The 16,135-nt window shown below is 43.7% G+C and overlaps 1 protein-coding gene across 18 annotated transcripts in view; it reads right to left on the bottom strand.

Annotated features, from left to right (window-relative positions):
• Window positions 1–390: 390 nt before the first annotated feature.
• The window catches only part of LOC146751609 (ubiquitin-associated protein 2-like), a 137,077-nt gene continuing 121,332 nt past the window's right edge, over window positions 391–16,135 (bottom strand). For 14 of the 18 annotated variants that reach the window (XM_085533921.1, XM_085533917.1, XM_085533912.1 and 11 more), the window contains 7 exons: window positions 14,270–14,348; window positions 12,604–12,818; window positions 11,634–11,733; window positions 11,443–11,553; window positions 3,593–3,660; window positions 2,399–2,587; window positions 391–1,482 (listed from right to left, as the gene is read on the bottom strand). In XM_085533921.1, the coding sequence (XP_085390047.1) occupies window positions 1,387–1,482; window positions 2,399–2,587; window positions 3,593–3,660; window positions 11,443–11,553; window positions 11,634–11,733; window positions 12,604–12,818; window positions 14,270–14,348 (858 nt within the window). In that variant the 3' untranslated portion in view covers window positions 391–1,386. Of the gene's footprint in view, window positions 1,483–2,398; window positions 2,588–3,592; window positions 3,661–11,442; window positions 11,554–11,633; window positions 11,734–12,603; window positions 12,819–14,269; window positions 14,349–16,135 lie in introns of those variants that run through there. The other 4 variants (XM_085533924.1, XM_085533916.1, XM_085533926.1 and 1 more) reach the window with 2 other exon arrangements.

The following is a 16,135-nucleotide window of genomic DNA, read 5'->3' on the forward strand; positions in this document are numbered from 1 at the left end:
CTCCACCAGGGAGCAATATCCAAGAGATGCTGCCTTAGTGGTGGTCAGCCTTTAAATGAGGTCTAGAGGAGGTGGAGTCGAGCTCCACCCCTTCCGAGAGCACAGCTAAATTACTCTCACCTGTGCTCCCACAGCTGACCTGACACTTGCCTCAACTGATTAATCAGAGGTTCAGGCTGTGATTACCAATTTCCCATACAGCTTCTCATTCATTTTTCTTTTGAACTTTGACTCCTTGTGAGGAACTGTTTTACTTCACCTTTGCCCTGTTATAAAGCACCCCCTTCCCACTGAGTTTTGCTGTGGTTGCTGCAGGATGAGGTAGAAAAGGACAAGCTGTAGAAGCAAAACTGTTCCTTGAGCCTTTGAAAAGCAGACAAACACACGTGATGTGCTCATATTTTTTATTTGGTAAGAGGAAGAGCTAAAAATAAATGAAACTCCTAAAACATTCACTGCACTGGTACATAACAAAAGTATCAGGAGTTGCTTCTCTAGTCTTTGTTTTAAAAAAGGGGGAAGAACAGGTGAAGTTTTCATCCAGCCACTCTGTCAGTCCTGGGCACTGAGAGAAGAGGTACGAGAAATAGCTTATAGATTTAAGACAGTGCTACATAGGTTTTGCCTTTGATGATGCAAAGGAGGATCCAGAACCCATTGAGCCACCCAAAGTCTCTTGCTTGAGAAACGTAACCAAAACAGAATAAGTTTATTATTATTTATTTAAAAATTAAAAATTAAAGAAGTGACCTAACTGCCCCTGAGTTCATCTTCCACAGCAAAATAACAGCTATACTGGGGGGTGGGGGCAGAAATCAAACAAAGAGGATACATCTTGATTCTTTTTTAGGAGCCGCTAGGCTTTCATATTTGCCTGAATTTAGAATTGCACTAAATAGATAGCTCCAATAAAAATGGCACAGTTATAAAGCCTATAAAGCTTGAAAAACAAAGAAGGAGGCCCTGGTGTATACAGGAAGTGAATAATTAGTCTTCCTACAAAGAAAATAAAACAGGTTCCAAGATGCAGAAAACCACATTTAGGTTCTGTTACATTTACAAATACATACATAAATATATTACATACAACAGCAACTCAAAGAGGAAGCAGGCAAGTCACAGAGGATGGCTGGCTGGCTATAATTCTCCTCACGCAGATGGTTGGCTGAGCAGTTACTTCTACTAATTTCAGGAATGGGCTTGGGCTTCAGCTTTTCTTTTCTTTTCTTTTCTTTTCTTTTCTTTTCTTTTCTTTTCTTTTCTTTTCTTTCTTTCTTTCTTTCTTTCTTTCTTTCTTTCTTTCTTTCTTTCTTTCTTTCTTTCTTTCTTTCTTTCTTTCTTTCTTTCTTTCTTTCTTTCTTTTCTTTCTTTTCTTTCCTTTCTTATTTAGTTAGTCCAGTATGGAGAAGTGCCATAGGCAGATTTGGTAGCCTGAGATTTTTGCTGCATGGTGCTGGGCTGGTTGCGCTGGCTAGATCCACCCTAGCAAGCCAAAAGAAAGGAGGCATCAGCATCAGCTGCCACCACACTGCAGGACCCATAGAACCCACAGGCTCCCAGGAAGACAAGCTAATCAGTATAGCACTAGGAGAGCTGCCGCTCCTCAGCATTTACTAATACAGCTCATCAGATCCAGATATGCTATCTTATGAGCCAGTGGACAACAAAGAAATCATGCAGGAATACAGGGATACGCCCACCCAGCCCCATTCCCAGCCAAGTGTCACCACTCTGGATGTTGTCACTCCTTTACTGCAGAAGCTGGAATAATAACACTGGGAGATGCCAGAGTTGAGTTGTAAGCCATATCAGTTCCCCCCGGAAAAAATAAAGCCCCAAAGCCACAAAAAAACCCACAACATAATCTCCCTCAAGGTCAGCTTCTGTGTGTTGTAAAACAGCATCAGACCACAAGAAAGAAAACAGTAGAGCTGCAGGAAGGAAAGGAGCACTCTCAGTGTGAAAAGAGACAGTGCACCAGACAAATCATTTTCTATTTCTCCAAAGCATAACACTTTTTTTCTCCTTTCAGTGAACATTTTATAGTGAGGAAAGGAAATACATTTGTTGGTGAAATCAAATGGGATCTGACATACAATTTCTGCAAAGGGTTTCTTTTTTTTTCCCCCCCAATCACAGTGCTCATGTCCAGGAAGCAGCAGCACCTATCTTAGCTTTACATCCCCTGCACCCTACATCACAATAGCCTCTTCAAATAAGAACCTGACCCACAGCACCCCCCCTGGCTGGTAAACAGCATCTAGTCTGCAATCCTGCCAAGGTACTTGAAAAAAAGAAAAACAAAATTGAAAAAAACACCACACACAAACCAAAAATCCTACTCTAGGAGGTAAGTAGGAACAACCTCACTTTGTGAAGGCAGCAAGGTCTGACTCACCTGCCCATCTTGCTGAAGATGATGCAGCATCTGTGAATGAGGCTGTTGATGTGCAGGCAGAATATGAAGAAAAGGAGCTGGAGCATAACCTGGGGCAGCACCAGGGTTCAGGGGCCCAGTAGATCCAAGAGCAGAGGGCATGCTGAAAGGAGGTGGTGTGCCAGCATGGAATCCCTGCTTGTCAAAAGTCTGCACAGAAAGTAACGGGGAACATCAAAGAGCAGTGGGAACAGCCCTGCAGCAACTAAACAAGAATGACCTGAACACAGATTCTTGCACCTTTTGTCAACCCCATAAGAAAATCATCTGTGAGCAATTTAGTAGATGAGTTTCAACTCATTTTCATTTCTGCTCTACTGCCTGTAACTTTTAAAATTGCTTTATTTCATTGACTACTATGTTCCTTTTTTCCCCGACCTCTTTTTACTTAGCGGGATACGTTATAGCAGTAGCTGCTTGAAATCCATCCTTCACACCTTGTGGGGACTCAGGCTAAATTACTTGACCTCAGGGCAGCTCAACAAAAACACAAGAAAAAATTGCGCTAAGGTTTTCATTCTCCAGGCCAAAGCTTTTCCCCTAATGCTAAGCATGTAACTGAGAGTTAGTGTCCTACCCATGGACACAAATCACAGTCAGACACACAATGAGTCTGACTGCCCTGACAGAAGGTTTAAGGATAAGGAAAGGAGCTGGATGTAACTGCACTGTACAACACAGCTTTCTACTCTCTCTGGGAACCTGTACACAAAATAATAGACAGCAGTGAAGCAGAGGGGTGCTGGTACCCATCAGAGAGACCCTCAGGTATAGTGATGGGTGCTATTGACTGGTCTAGCTTGAGAAAAGCAAACATCCTCTTCACTCATCTGCTTTGGGGGCTACTATTCTAAAAACACTGGTGCTGTCACATTTTATTTGTGCTCAGGGCACAGCATACATGAAGCAGCATGTAACAGTGCAGGGAGTTCTGCATCTGTGACAGCAGCTTTGGCCAAGAACTGATAAGGCAAAAGCAACAGGATGGAAAACAAGACCCCTCTCTAGCAGCAAGCAGAGCCAGCATAAGAAAAGCTCACGTCTGCTGACCCCAAGACTAACCAGCTTAGGAATTGCCCCCAGCTGCCACAACTCCAGCAGAGTGCCACCAGTCTGGTCTCAGACCTACAGAGAGGAGGATCCAGCAATTCTCACCTGAGTCTTGTTATAGACTGAGCCACTGATATCAGGCACACCTGTGTTACTTGAGGTTACAGAAACACCTGGAAAACAAGAAGCCACTGACAATGAAAAAGCCAAGCAGCACCCAACTGGAACTCTACAGTTAATTTTGGTCCTGGTATCTCAGGAAAGGCACCTGGACCTACAGTCATTGCCCCCCAAGCCCTTAGGCTTGCTTTGTACTCTCAGACCTACAGCACTCCATACAGGAGCAGGAAAAAGGACTCAGTTCTTTGCTCCTGCTATAAATCAGGAAATCATCCTATTGGGTTAAGTTATCCATGTCCACTACATGCATATAGCTGGGATTCAAATACACTTAATTGGGCAGCAGCTGACTGTGCTGAATACTCATTCAGCTTGCAAAATGCCAGTTTTCCTCTAGGATACTCTCATGGCATTCAAGAACTTTCCAGTAGTGTGCTGAGCAATGAGCCTCAGCATCTGCTACAAACTTGTGTCCCTATCCTTTCACATCCATGCCCAAGGATGAGATCTGCTCCTCTGCCACTGCAGAATTAATATCACTGACTCAGGCTGGCTTCCACCTGGGACAGTTGGTGCCGCAAAAGGCTGAGAAACACTCACTCGCCAGCAAGGTGACTCAAAATGTTGTCATGGTTTAACAATGTTTGGTTGTCAATATTTCACATCATAACATCATGTAGTGCACTGGGAGTTAAAGACTTAATGCTCCAGGTCCAGGTACCTGTCCCAGAAGAAAACTACTGCATTCCCCAGAGGACTGTTCACTATTCTGTTATCATTTCCGCTCAGGGGGAATAGATAAAGGCCTTTGTAGGTCATCTGTCGTCTCTTTTGATCATCTGGCTCATCTCTGTTGCAGGTGCCGTCTCATCACAGCATTAGAGTACAGCCTTCAGCTTTTAGACATTCTCATTTTATTTGATTTATTAGTTTCAATTCTAAATATATTGCATTATATTGTATTATAGTGTGTTATCTTGCATTCTGATATCTTATTTAGTAAAATAGTTTGTTTCACCTCAGATCATTGCTGCTGTTTTGTTTTTAGGCCCATCTCTATATCCTTTTCCTTTTTTTTTCCCTTTTCCCTGTCATGGTTTTGTAATTTTTGCTATTGGTATTCCACATCATAACATCATGTGGAGCACAGAGAAGAAGAACTACACGTCCCAGAGGACCTCACAGTCGGAGAGGGAAACACGTCATGGAAGAGACGTTGGCTCTCTCTCTCACTGCCTGGCAGCGAGTGTGGGTGTGCTTCCAAGCCGTGGTGCCTTCAGTTTCCAAGTAGGCTTCTCGGTCTTTGGAAACCTCTCTCTCTCTCTTATTTTCCTTGATTTATTAGCCTCAATTTCTATTAGACTGTAATTAGTAAAATACGTTTTCCTTCTTAGATCGTTGCCGCTTCTCTGTTTGTTTCCCTGAGCCCAGCTCCCATCTACCTACCCCTTTCCCTTTTTCCCTTCCCATTTGTCAGGGGCCGGCAGGGCTTGCAGGTCTACTGCCCCCCTGTCACGGACATAGACTGATCTAGATAACTCTGTGACAATTTTTGGTGGAGGATGCAGGCATAAGCATAAGATTTTAACATTCGTTAAAAGTTAGTAAGAAAGAAAAAAAAAAGGACTTCTTTAAGCCAGAGACTGCCAAAGCATTGCTACTTGACCTTCATAGATTAGATTGTAGTCTGGGCAGTCTGAAAAACTCCGGACACCATACAGAGTGTCTTCTGTTTTGTTTCTCTGTTTTTGTTTTTCCCTTCCCTTTTTAGCATCTACCAGCTATGAATCCACTCTCCATTCCAGCGGCTCTGTTTAAGGGGTTGAAAGCAATTATGATCTTCTTAACGTATTGGCCGATTATTAACGTCGTGCTTTCTTGTTGTGGAATTCTGTTCGTCTATAAGCAAATAAGGGCAGTGATGGAGACACCTGCCTGGTACTTATATGCGATGTGGTATAATTTGAATTTTGACACTTACATCCCAGATGGAATAGCTAATTTTACAAACACTTGCATCCCAAATGGAATAGCTAATTTTACAGACATTTGCATCCCAGATGGAATAGCCAATTTTACAAACACCACGATGTTCAATCCGGTTTCCAGGCTGTCTTCTCAGTTTGCCACACGCTATTCAAAAACCGAGTTAGTGTTCATACTCGTGTGCATATTATCCATGTCCCTGAATGTACTCTTCTCCATTCATTCTATGCAGAAGTCTCCTCCAAAACCAGAGAATGCTGACTGGTAGGGAATATGGAAAGTTTTAGGAAAAATCTTAGAAGTGTGGGGGCCCACAATGCCATGGGATTTCACTCTTGAACACCTCTGGGATCCCGAGAAACTAAGCCAGTATTTGAGTCAGGGATGGTGCAGCTTAGATAGATCTAAGGAGGTACGACTTATTTGGGGCTTGGCTTGTGCTTACCGTGCTCTATATAATACTATTCTGGAAAGAGAGTTTCCGAGCTGAGGTTCAAGCCAAAAGGGGAAATCCCCAATTCAAATCTGGTCAGTCACAGGAGGCACTAGTAACAATATCAGTTGCCCCTGTGGAAGGCAAGAAATGAAAACAGGTGTCCTCACATCTAGAACGGAAAAAAGAAGAAGCGGAGGAGGAGGCAGCAGAAGATCCAGGTGACGGGTCTGGATAAGCACCGAGAAAGGCAAAAGGAAAAGTTACGAGGCATGAAGAAGAGAGTGAGGAGGAGGAAGTTTTTATTAGTGTTCGTCAACCCCTGAAGATGATTGAAATCTAAGGCACAAGAAAAGAGTTTCCACTACGCCAGAATGACTCTCTTGTTACCTGGTTGCTTCGCTGTTGGGATAGCGGGGCCGATAGCTTGTCTCTAGATGGTAACGAAGCTCATCAACTAGGAGGCATTTCCAGAGACCCAACTATTGACAGAGGGATGAGCAGATGTATGGATGGGGCTGCCACCCTCTGGGAGCAAATGTTAGTGGCTGTGAAGGCAAAGCTTCTCTTTAAAGACAGTCTGAAACCTCTGATGAAAAAGTGGGATACAATTGAAAAAGGCATCCAGTATTTGAGGGAAACTGCTGTGGTGGAAATGTTGTATATCCCAAATTTTGATCCTAGCAATCCTCGCCAAGAGCACGATCCTGAGAGAGTGAGGACAACGCCTGATATATGGCAGAAACTCACCAAAACAGCACCAGAAAGGTACGCTGTTACACTAGCAGCAAAGTTTCAAAGGTACGAGGAACAAGATAGAAGACCCCTAGTTTTTGAATTGGTTCTTACACTGCAGAACTTTGAACAACAGTTACCTCCAACCTACGTCTCCATTTCAACCATCACAGAAGTAATGAACAGACTGAATCAAGTGGAAGATCAAATGTCTAAGTTCATTAGTCATGATGATCCCGTAGTAGTATCAGAAACGATTGATGAAGGTCAGGATCATCAAGGGAGACTAATGAAGGAGCTGAAAAAACTAATGAAAATGCAGATCCAGTTAATTAAAGGTGATGAACTCTCCTCCTCACCTGTATCATCAAAAATCTCAGCTATGCTAAAACGCACACACTTTCCAGCTCAAGCAAGGAACAACAGTAAACTGCACGACGTTTCCTTGTGGCATTACCTACGTGACCACAGAAGACATGAGGAAGTGGCATGACCAACCTACTCCTGTACTATGAGCACGGGTGAGAGAACTACAAAACAGACCAACCACCAGTACAGCTGCTCCAGTTTCCACAGGTAATGAATAGAGGTGCCCTGCCCTCAGTCAGGGGAGGGAAAGGGATAATAGAGTTTAATGGACTGTGTGGATTCGATGGCCAGGCACATCAGAACCACAGAAATATAAGGCACTGGTGGATACCGGTGCACAGTGCACTCTAATGCCCTCCAGTCATGAAGGGACAGAATTAAACCATATTTCATGAAATTTCACATTTCATAGAGTGACTGGGGACTCTCAAGAATTGACTGTGCTGGAGGCTGAAATAAGCCTCACTGGTAAAGACTGGCAAAAACATCCTATTGTGACTGGCCCAGGGACTCCATGTATACTTGGTATTGATTACCTCAGAAGGGGGCATTTCAAGGATCCTAAGGGGTATCGATGGGCCTTTGGAATAGCTGCTGTAAATACGGACAACATTAAGCAGCTGTCTGTTTTGCCTGGCCTGTCAGAGGACCCGTCTGTTGTGGGGCTGCTACGAGTAAAAGAGCAGCAAGTACCGATTGCTACAAAGACAGTGCACAGACGGCAGTATCGCACCAACAGGGATTCCTTGCTCCCCATTCATGATTTGATTTGCCAGTTGGAGAATCAGGGAGTGATCAGTAAAACTCACTCACCTTTTAACAGTCCCATATGGCCAGTGCGTAAAGCCAGTGGAGAATGGAGGCTGACAGTAGACTACCGTGGCCTGAATGAGGTCACACCCCAGCTGAGTGCTGCTGTGCCGGACATTTTAGAACTCCAGTACAAGCTGGAGTCAAAAGCAGCCAAATGGTATGCCACCATTGACATTGCTAACTCCTTTTTCTCCATTCCTTTGGCTGCAGAATGTAGGCCACACTTTGCCTTCACCTGGAGGGGCATTTAGTATACTTGGAACCGTTTGCCCCAGGGGAGGAAACACAGCCCAACCATTTGCCATGGGTTGGTCCAAACCGTATTAGAACAGGGTGGTGCTCCTGAACACCTGCAGTACATTGATGACATTGTTGTGTGGGGCGATACAGCAGAGGAAGTTTTCACAAAAGGAGAGCAGATAATCCAAATTCTTCTACAAGCCGGCTTTGCTATTAAGCGAAGCAAAGTAAAAGGGCCTGCCCAGGAAATTCAGTTCCTAGGTATAAAGTTGCAGGATGGATGTCGTCACATCCCAACAGATGTGATAGAGAAAATCACTGCCATGTCTCCACCCACTAGCAAGAAAGAGACACAGTCTTTCGTGGGTGCAGTGGGCTTTTGGAGGATGCACGTTCCAAACTACGGCCTCATTGTAAGCCCCCTTTATCAAGTGACGCGAAAGAAGAATGATTTTGCATGGGGCCCTGAGCAGCAGCAGGCTTTTGAACAGATTAAACAAGAGAAAACCCACGCCGTGGCCCTGGGGCTGGTACGGATGGGACAGGATGTAAAGAACATCCTCTACACTGCTGCTGGAGAGAAAGGTCCCACTTGGAGTTTGTGGCAAAGAGTTTCAGGAGAGACCCGAGGCCGACCCCTGGGATTCTGGAGTTGAGCGTATAAGGGGTCTGAAGAGTGCTACACTCCAACTGAGAAGGAGATCTTAGCCGCGTATGAGGGGGTTTGGGCTGCTTTCGAAGTAATTGGTACTGAAACACAGCTCCTTCTGGCACCTCGACTGCCAGTGCTGAACTGGATGTTCAAGGAAGAGGTTCCCTCCACCCATCATGCAACCGATGCCACCTGGAGCAAGTGGATTGCACTGATTACACAACGAGCGTGGATGGGGAACCTCAATCTTCCAGGAACTTTAGAGGTGATCATGGACTATCCTGAAGGTAAAAAGTTTGGAACATCACCAGCAGAAGAGGTATCACGTGCTAAAGAGGCCCCACCATACAACGAACTACCAGAAAATGAAAAGAAATATGCCCTGTTCTCTGATGGATCATGACGTATTTTCGGGAAGCATCACAAATGGAAAGCTGCTGTGTGGAGCCCCACACGACAGGTTGTAGAGGCCACTGAAGGAAAAGGAGAATTAAGTCAGTTCACAGAGGTAAAGGCTGTCCAGCTGGCCTTAGATGTTGCTGAATGGGAGAGGTGGCCAATGCTGTATCTTTATACTGACTCATGGATGGTGGCAAATGCCTTATGGGGGTGGTTACAGCAGTGGGAGCAAAATAACTGGCAGCGGAGGGGTAAACCTATTTGGGCTGCTGAACTGTGGAAAGACATTGCTGCCTGAATAAAGAATATGGTTGTAAAGGTGCGCCATGTTGATGCTCATGTGCCCAAGAGTCGGGCTACTGAGGAACAACAAAATAACCATCAGGTAGATTGAGCTGCCAGAATTGAGGTGGTTTAAATAGACTTGGACTGGCAACATGAGGGTGAATTATTTCTAGCTCAGTGGGCCCATGAAACATTGGTATATCAAGGAAGTGATGCAACATATAATTGGGCTAGAGACCAAGGGGTGGACTTAAATATGGACGCTACCGCACACGTTATTCACGACTGTGACACACACACCACAGTTAAACAAGGCAAGAGGATGCCACTGTTTTGTTTTTAGGCTCATCTATCTTTCCTTTTTTTTTTTTTTTTCCCTTTTCCCTTTCTGGGACGTGGATCTCTGGACCCATTGGTCCAGAGAATGGACCACCCCATTAGTCACAGAATGGAGCCGAACCAGACCATAAACTGTTGACAAGTGTCCACTCATTTGTGGATTTTTAAAGATCAGATCTGATCACTTCACTTGGATCTGAATAAAATCAGCAGTTCCTTTGGCTAGTGAATCAAAGGACTGAACTGGGGTTTGCACTGTTCTAACACTATCCTTCCTAGGAGATCACTCCTTTTCACAGGCCACACAGAAGAGCATGACCAGCACTTGGTTGAAGACTTACATGCTGAACACTCCAGTTGGTGTTTCAGATGCACGGCAAATACTTGGTATTTGCTTAAGTTCAAGGATGAATTAGTTGCTGCTATGCAGTTCAGTATACATTTCTCATGTCTAACCAGCATGTGTAGAATAAAGTTTTCATATAAGCTATGTACACCCCTTATCCTTTTCAGCTACAGAGGAAACATTTCCATGTATGAAACAATGCAATGAGTTACAGTGCATATAGACAGCAGCTGAAACAACAGCCCAGAGATGTGTGAACTGCCCTGCTCTCAGAGTGATACTGATACACAGTTAACTCAGATGCCTACCAACAAACTCAAAGTCCAGTCAGCAATTGGCAGAGACCATTTCAGCAGTAGCATCCAGCATCTTAGGCTTCAATGACACAGCACTGCTACAAGACCATTTATTCTTCCCCAAAGACATATTTGGCAGGAAAAAGAGCTCACAATTTCTCCCATGTGTAACTGGAGATAAAGCTGCACATCAACCACACAAATTCTTATGTGAAGTTCAGCCATTAGGTTTAGAAGGAATAACTTGGGCCACTAAAAAAAAAAAAAAAAAAAGTATTTTGTACATGGGAGATGGAGAAACAGCTTGGATCTGTATCCTGTTGTGAGAAATAGATTGTGTTTTTGCAGTGGAAATTTCCAGTATTTCTGTATGTAGCACAGGATAAGTTGTTTTTCACACAGAAAGCTGCTGAATAGAGTAAAGTTGAGACTAGGGTGTTCCGACCTGGGTAGAATTGATACGGGCACTAGGTAAGGTAATTATATAGGGTAGGGGAGAGCCTAGCACAGGACAGAAAGAATGTGCTAATTTTTTGAAACACTGTCCTCCTATTGCCAAAGAAAAGCACAGAACATACCTAAAAACAATGGGTTGGTAACAGACACTGTATGGAAATGTAACGCAGCAACAGCATCAGAAGATTGTGAGCTTGAGACACTCAACCAGAGAGTGCCAGGAGAGACTTTACCTGCATCAGACCCAGGGTATGTAACGCAGTGGATTTCACTGACTAGTTGTGCAATTTCTCCCTTGTCAGCAGGGGGTGTGCACCCATTATTGCAATAATGAATAAACTGCTCTTCATGAAGATATTTGCCTGATTAGAAATTTTTGATTTTGAGTGTGTTTCTCTGTCTGCTGTGTTGACTGCAAAGCACTGGCAACACTGGGAGTTTGCCACTAAATCCCACTCAAAAGTAACCTCAAGTCTCATGTATTACCTTTCCCAGGTCCAGTGCCAGCAGATTTGCTTTGTGCTTGAGATGACCCACTGTAGCCTCCTTTGCTGTAATCTCCAGCTGCTGTTCCCTGTGTTAAGTCATCATAGCCTGCTGGTGTGTACAAGACAATGCATTACATTGTGCAAGTAGCTCTGTAGATACTCCAGTGAACAGTGCAGTGATAAGCATACCTGCTCCATAGCCATGCTGCCCATAGCTACTTGCTTGCTGGAAAGGAGTCGAGGCAGTGTTCAAATTGACTCCATGCTGTTTAGCAGATGCTGGAGGCACCTGGACAAAGGAGGAAGGGAACAAAAGGTGCTGTTAGCTGGGGAGCAGCAAACAAAAAGCAAGCTTCTTTCTGTCATCTAGTAAGGAAGGCACCTCCAGCTCACATGGGAAATATAATTTGGATCTGGAAGCACTGGGGTCACATAGGAGGCAGCACTCACATTTCAAGCAGTAATTTGTTTTAGCAACTTTGTGGAAGCCACAAGTTTCCTGCTACAGCTGCCCCTGCATCATATGGACTTTCTTCCCATTGTAGTGTAACCGTGTCTCAGAATAGGTTGCACGTTTCTCTCATAAGTGCAATAAAATTGACTGCAGGCAGAAAATTCTTACCCATAAACCAAAAAGGAACAACTGCAATGATTCTGAGATGCAGAATCAAATGAAACACCAACCAGCTCCTGCCTGAGGTTGTTTCATAAAGCTTAGTGTTAAAATACTCATCTATCCTTCTGCCTGAAGTATCACCTTTTCCCAAGTAACTTTTTCCAACCTGGGACTACTGGGCTGGGGTCTCCTACTTCCTCCAAAGGATTTTCTAGGCACTCTCAGCTTGCTGATTCAGCTTTGAGTCTCCCTTTGTCTCTTCAGAGGCTGCTAAATGTTTTCCAGAACACTACAGATCCATGAGCTGTAGCTACCTACTATTTACAGTAACCTACACCCATGACTTCTGGCTTTCCAAATTTCCTCTTTTATTGGGGAAATGACAGCAGTTATTTTCTCATGCTTGCACAATTTTTTTATTTTTTTTTTTGGGGGGGGGGGGATCTCTTGCAGGATGAGGAAGACATAGGTTAGGTTTTGCTGGAGAGAGCAAACCCAGAGTCAACAAGGGAAGGTTACTACAGTTGAGGCTGTGATACTTACAAACATGGTTGGCCCATACTGGAATGCACTGGGTATGCCTGGCACCCCAGCATAGTAAGGTAACCCAGTGTAGCTGTACCCCGGTGGCAGGGTTGGGTTGAGGAAGGGCTGCTGAGTCGTATGGTGAGTCTGTGTCTGGTTCTGCTGTTGCTGGGCTATAGTTGTAGCAGGAGCAGGGGAGGTAGAATCCCCACGGCCAAATTTTGTTACATCACCTGCAAAGGAAAGAATTGAAGAAAAGTGATCAAAGCTTCTCTACAAGGGTCCCCCGAGTACAAATAAATATCCTATACTTGAAAGGCTGCAGGTTTTCATGGGAAGAACTCTCAGTCTCTCAGTCTCTATTCCTGACAGCCACATGGACATTGCCTGTTTGTGGCACAGAACTCTGTACCATGGCTAATCCACTGTTAAAACAGACACTTATCTATCTCAAGTATATTGAGAAGATTCATTACTATCAGATTATTACAATAACATATGCTAAAAAGCAGATCTATGGTAAATAGCCAAAATGTGAAACAGTTGTTGCGTTAAAGTGTGACTCTCCTGGAAGTTAAACCAATTAGCCAAACATCACGGGCTGAGAGTAAATTAGGATTTACAGGCAGTGATGGGCATTTTTTATCAATGTTTATTTTTTGAAGCATGACCAGTTAGATGTCCAGTTCCTCACACCAAAGTTCTGGAGACAGTAGCTGAAGGCCAGTAAAGCAACGCTTGCACTGTGTATGACCTTACTGAAGAAGCAGGAAAAGAAATTTAGTTATTGACCTAAAAACAGCTTCCCAAGAGAAGTGACTATGAAGCAGAAAAGTCCAGAACACTTGCAGTTACTGACAGCCTACAGAGCAGCATGTTCATGCGTTTGTTTTTGTTCTGTTTCTGTAAGGAAGTGACATATCACATCTATCTCATTCCTAACCAGTATTCTTCTTTGCTGGTTGCCAAGAAACATGACAACATTTTATAGCTGAATTATAGGAATTATAATACCTATGTCTACAGTTTTAAGCTATAATCAGATGGCAGTGGAAGAAAACTAATTTCTGAATATGCTGTATGGCATTAATCTCATCTTTGCACACTGATAACTGAAGAACAAGAGAAGAGCAAAACTGAGGAAGGGCTTCTTAGACCACATGCTTTTGAGAATTAAGTCCATTAGACTTGAGGAGGGCAGGGGTGAGCCTGTTAGAGGCAGCTCCCGTTAGGAACATATTGGTGCTAAAATAGCAATAACCAAGCAAGGGGAGCTGCTGAGGGAGCTCTGAAAGGGTCTACTCCAATGCCAAAAAAAGGAAAGAAGGCCAGCTTCAAAGAAAAGACTAATTAAACAATTGGGTATTTTCCAAGCACCTGTATGTGCTTGGGAAGGGCACAAGATGACCTTGCCATTTACATTTTTAACAATTTTGCACTTTTTCATCAAAAGACTACCCACTTTTATCCCAGAAGAGGTCATGTATGAATTACCAACCAAAACCAAGAAGAAAAAATAACATCAAAGTTGAGAAGGAGATGCTTGCTTTTATTTGCCTATTTTGGATTGGTGAATTTAATTGCCTATTATGAAAAATGATTGTTCTTTCAGCAACAAAAGGATGACCTGCATCTAGAAACAAACACATCTTATTTATCATCCTTGCCTTTAAATAGCACTCACCTGAGTATGGGTTGTTAGCAAGGCTTCCATCTCTGCCTGTCAAGGTTGCAGGAGTGGGGAATGTAATTCCATAGTAATCCTTGAAGAGACATTACTTATTAATAGCTGAAACCATAACAGAGTGTCTTAGTTTCAGCTGAGACAGACTTGTTTCTCTTCATAGTGTCCAATATGATGCTATATTTTGGTTTTAGGAGCAAAACAATGTTGATAACTCACCAATGTTTCTAGTTGTTGCTAAGCAGTGTTGTACAGAGCCAAGGCCATTCCAGTTTCTCAGTTCCTACCAGCAAGTGGCTGCAAGAGCCCAAGGGACTTGACAGGACAGCTGACTTAAACTGGCTAAAGGGATATTCTGTATCATATGACATCATGTGGAAGAAAAGTTTTGAAGGGAGCAGGAATTCATCTCTTCTGCTACTCAGGGGCTAGTTGGGCATCAGTTGGTGGGTGGCAAACAATTGCTTGTGCATCAATTGTTATATAGATACATATGTATATATATTTAACATATCTATTATATTTTTTTTCTCCCCTCTTCCTTTTCTCTATCTTAGTAAATAGTTTTATTTCAACCCACAAGTTCTACTTTGTTTTTTTCAGTTCCCTCCTCCATCCCACTGGGAGGGGGGAAAATGAGCAAATGAGGGTGTGGTGCTTAGCCACCTGCTAAGTTAAACCACAACACAGAGCTGAACAGTTCTTACAAACCCTGTCTTATAAACATAAGAATTTTAAAAACTAGAAATAAGGGAAGCTATGAGTTTTTGCTAAGGCTTACAACATAGCTAAAGACTTACCTCAATTTCAAAGTAAATCTATTTTATAGATACTTAATATCATCTACAAATACTTCATCTCTTAATGGTTATTTTATGACCCAGGATAAAGCTTCTGCTGTAATCTGCCAAATTACCTAGGGGTGTTATGGTTTTGCAATTTGGTTGGTGTTGGTATTCCACATCAGAACACCATGCTAATAAATGGGAGTAAAGGGGACAAGTTTTTTTTCTGTGAACTGCCTTAATGAGCATGTGGGGTGGGGCACCGGAAGGGAAGTGAGGAAGGGGACGGCGTTGCTGGACCGGCTCCCTGCGAGGAGACAACGTGGTCAGACCTTCCTGCCTTCCACAGCTCCATCGGTGAGATTTGGGACTTGGTATTCTCTTTGTTGAAACTCTCTTGTTGTTGTTTAGTGCTATTAGGTTATTAAACTGCCATTCGTTCTCAGATCACCTTTTTTTCTCCCTTATTTTTTGTTAGACCTAATCGCAATCTCCCTTCCCTTCCCCTCTTCCGAAATGCACGTGGCCGGGCCGGGCCACGCCGCACTCTGCCGTACCCTGCCGCTAGAGAAAAGGGGGGGGGGGGGCTTTTTTGTTCCTGCTGCCCCGGGTTTGTGCCCACTGTCCCGGAGTGAGCTCTAGAGAGAACTCCGTGACAAGGGGAAAGGGAGTTTAGGACCTGAGAAGCAAGAACAATTTTAAATAACACAAAAACAAACAAACAAACATTGAAACACACACATGCTCAGTCCAAGAGGTGGCTGCTGACAAAGAAGCAAGAGCAGCTTCTCAATACCTCATGGTTTTGATAACCATGAGTACTCCCAACTCTTGCCAGCTGAAAAGCCCTGGCAACTTTGACTGTAAAGGCATAGAGGAGAAAAATTCTATGAGCTGAGCATCCATCTCTGCTTAAAGGCAACAACTAAAAGCTCTTCTCTCCCAACCTTCAGCTCAGAGCTGTGATCTTCCAGTAGGAGAGTGCCTGGAAGATCAAAAGACCATGCATGCGAAATGCCAAAGACTCAGGGGTATGGCCAGAGCTATAATTGCAACATGAATTGTAGGGTTTATACAATGC

Source organism: Coturnix japonica, unplaced genomic scaffold, assembly GCF_054131305.1.
Source record: "Coturnix japonica strain WE unplaced genomic scaffold, WE-NBRP24 Scf071, whole genome shotgun sequence".
NCBI lineage: Eukaryota > Metazoa > Chordata > Aves > Galliformes > Phasianidae > Coturnix > Coturnix japonica.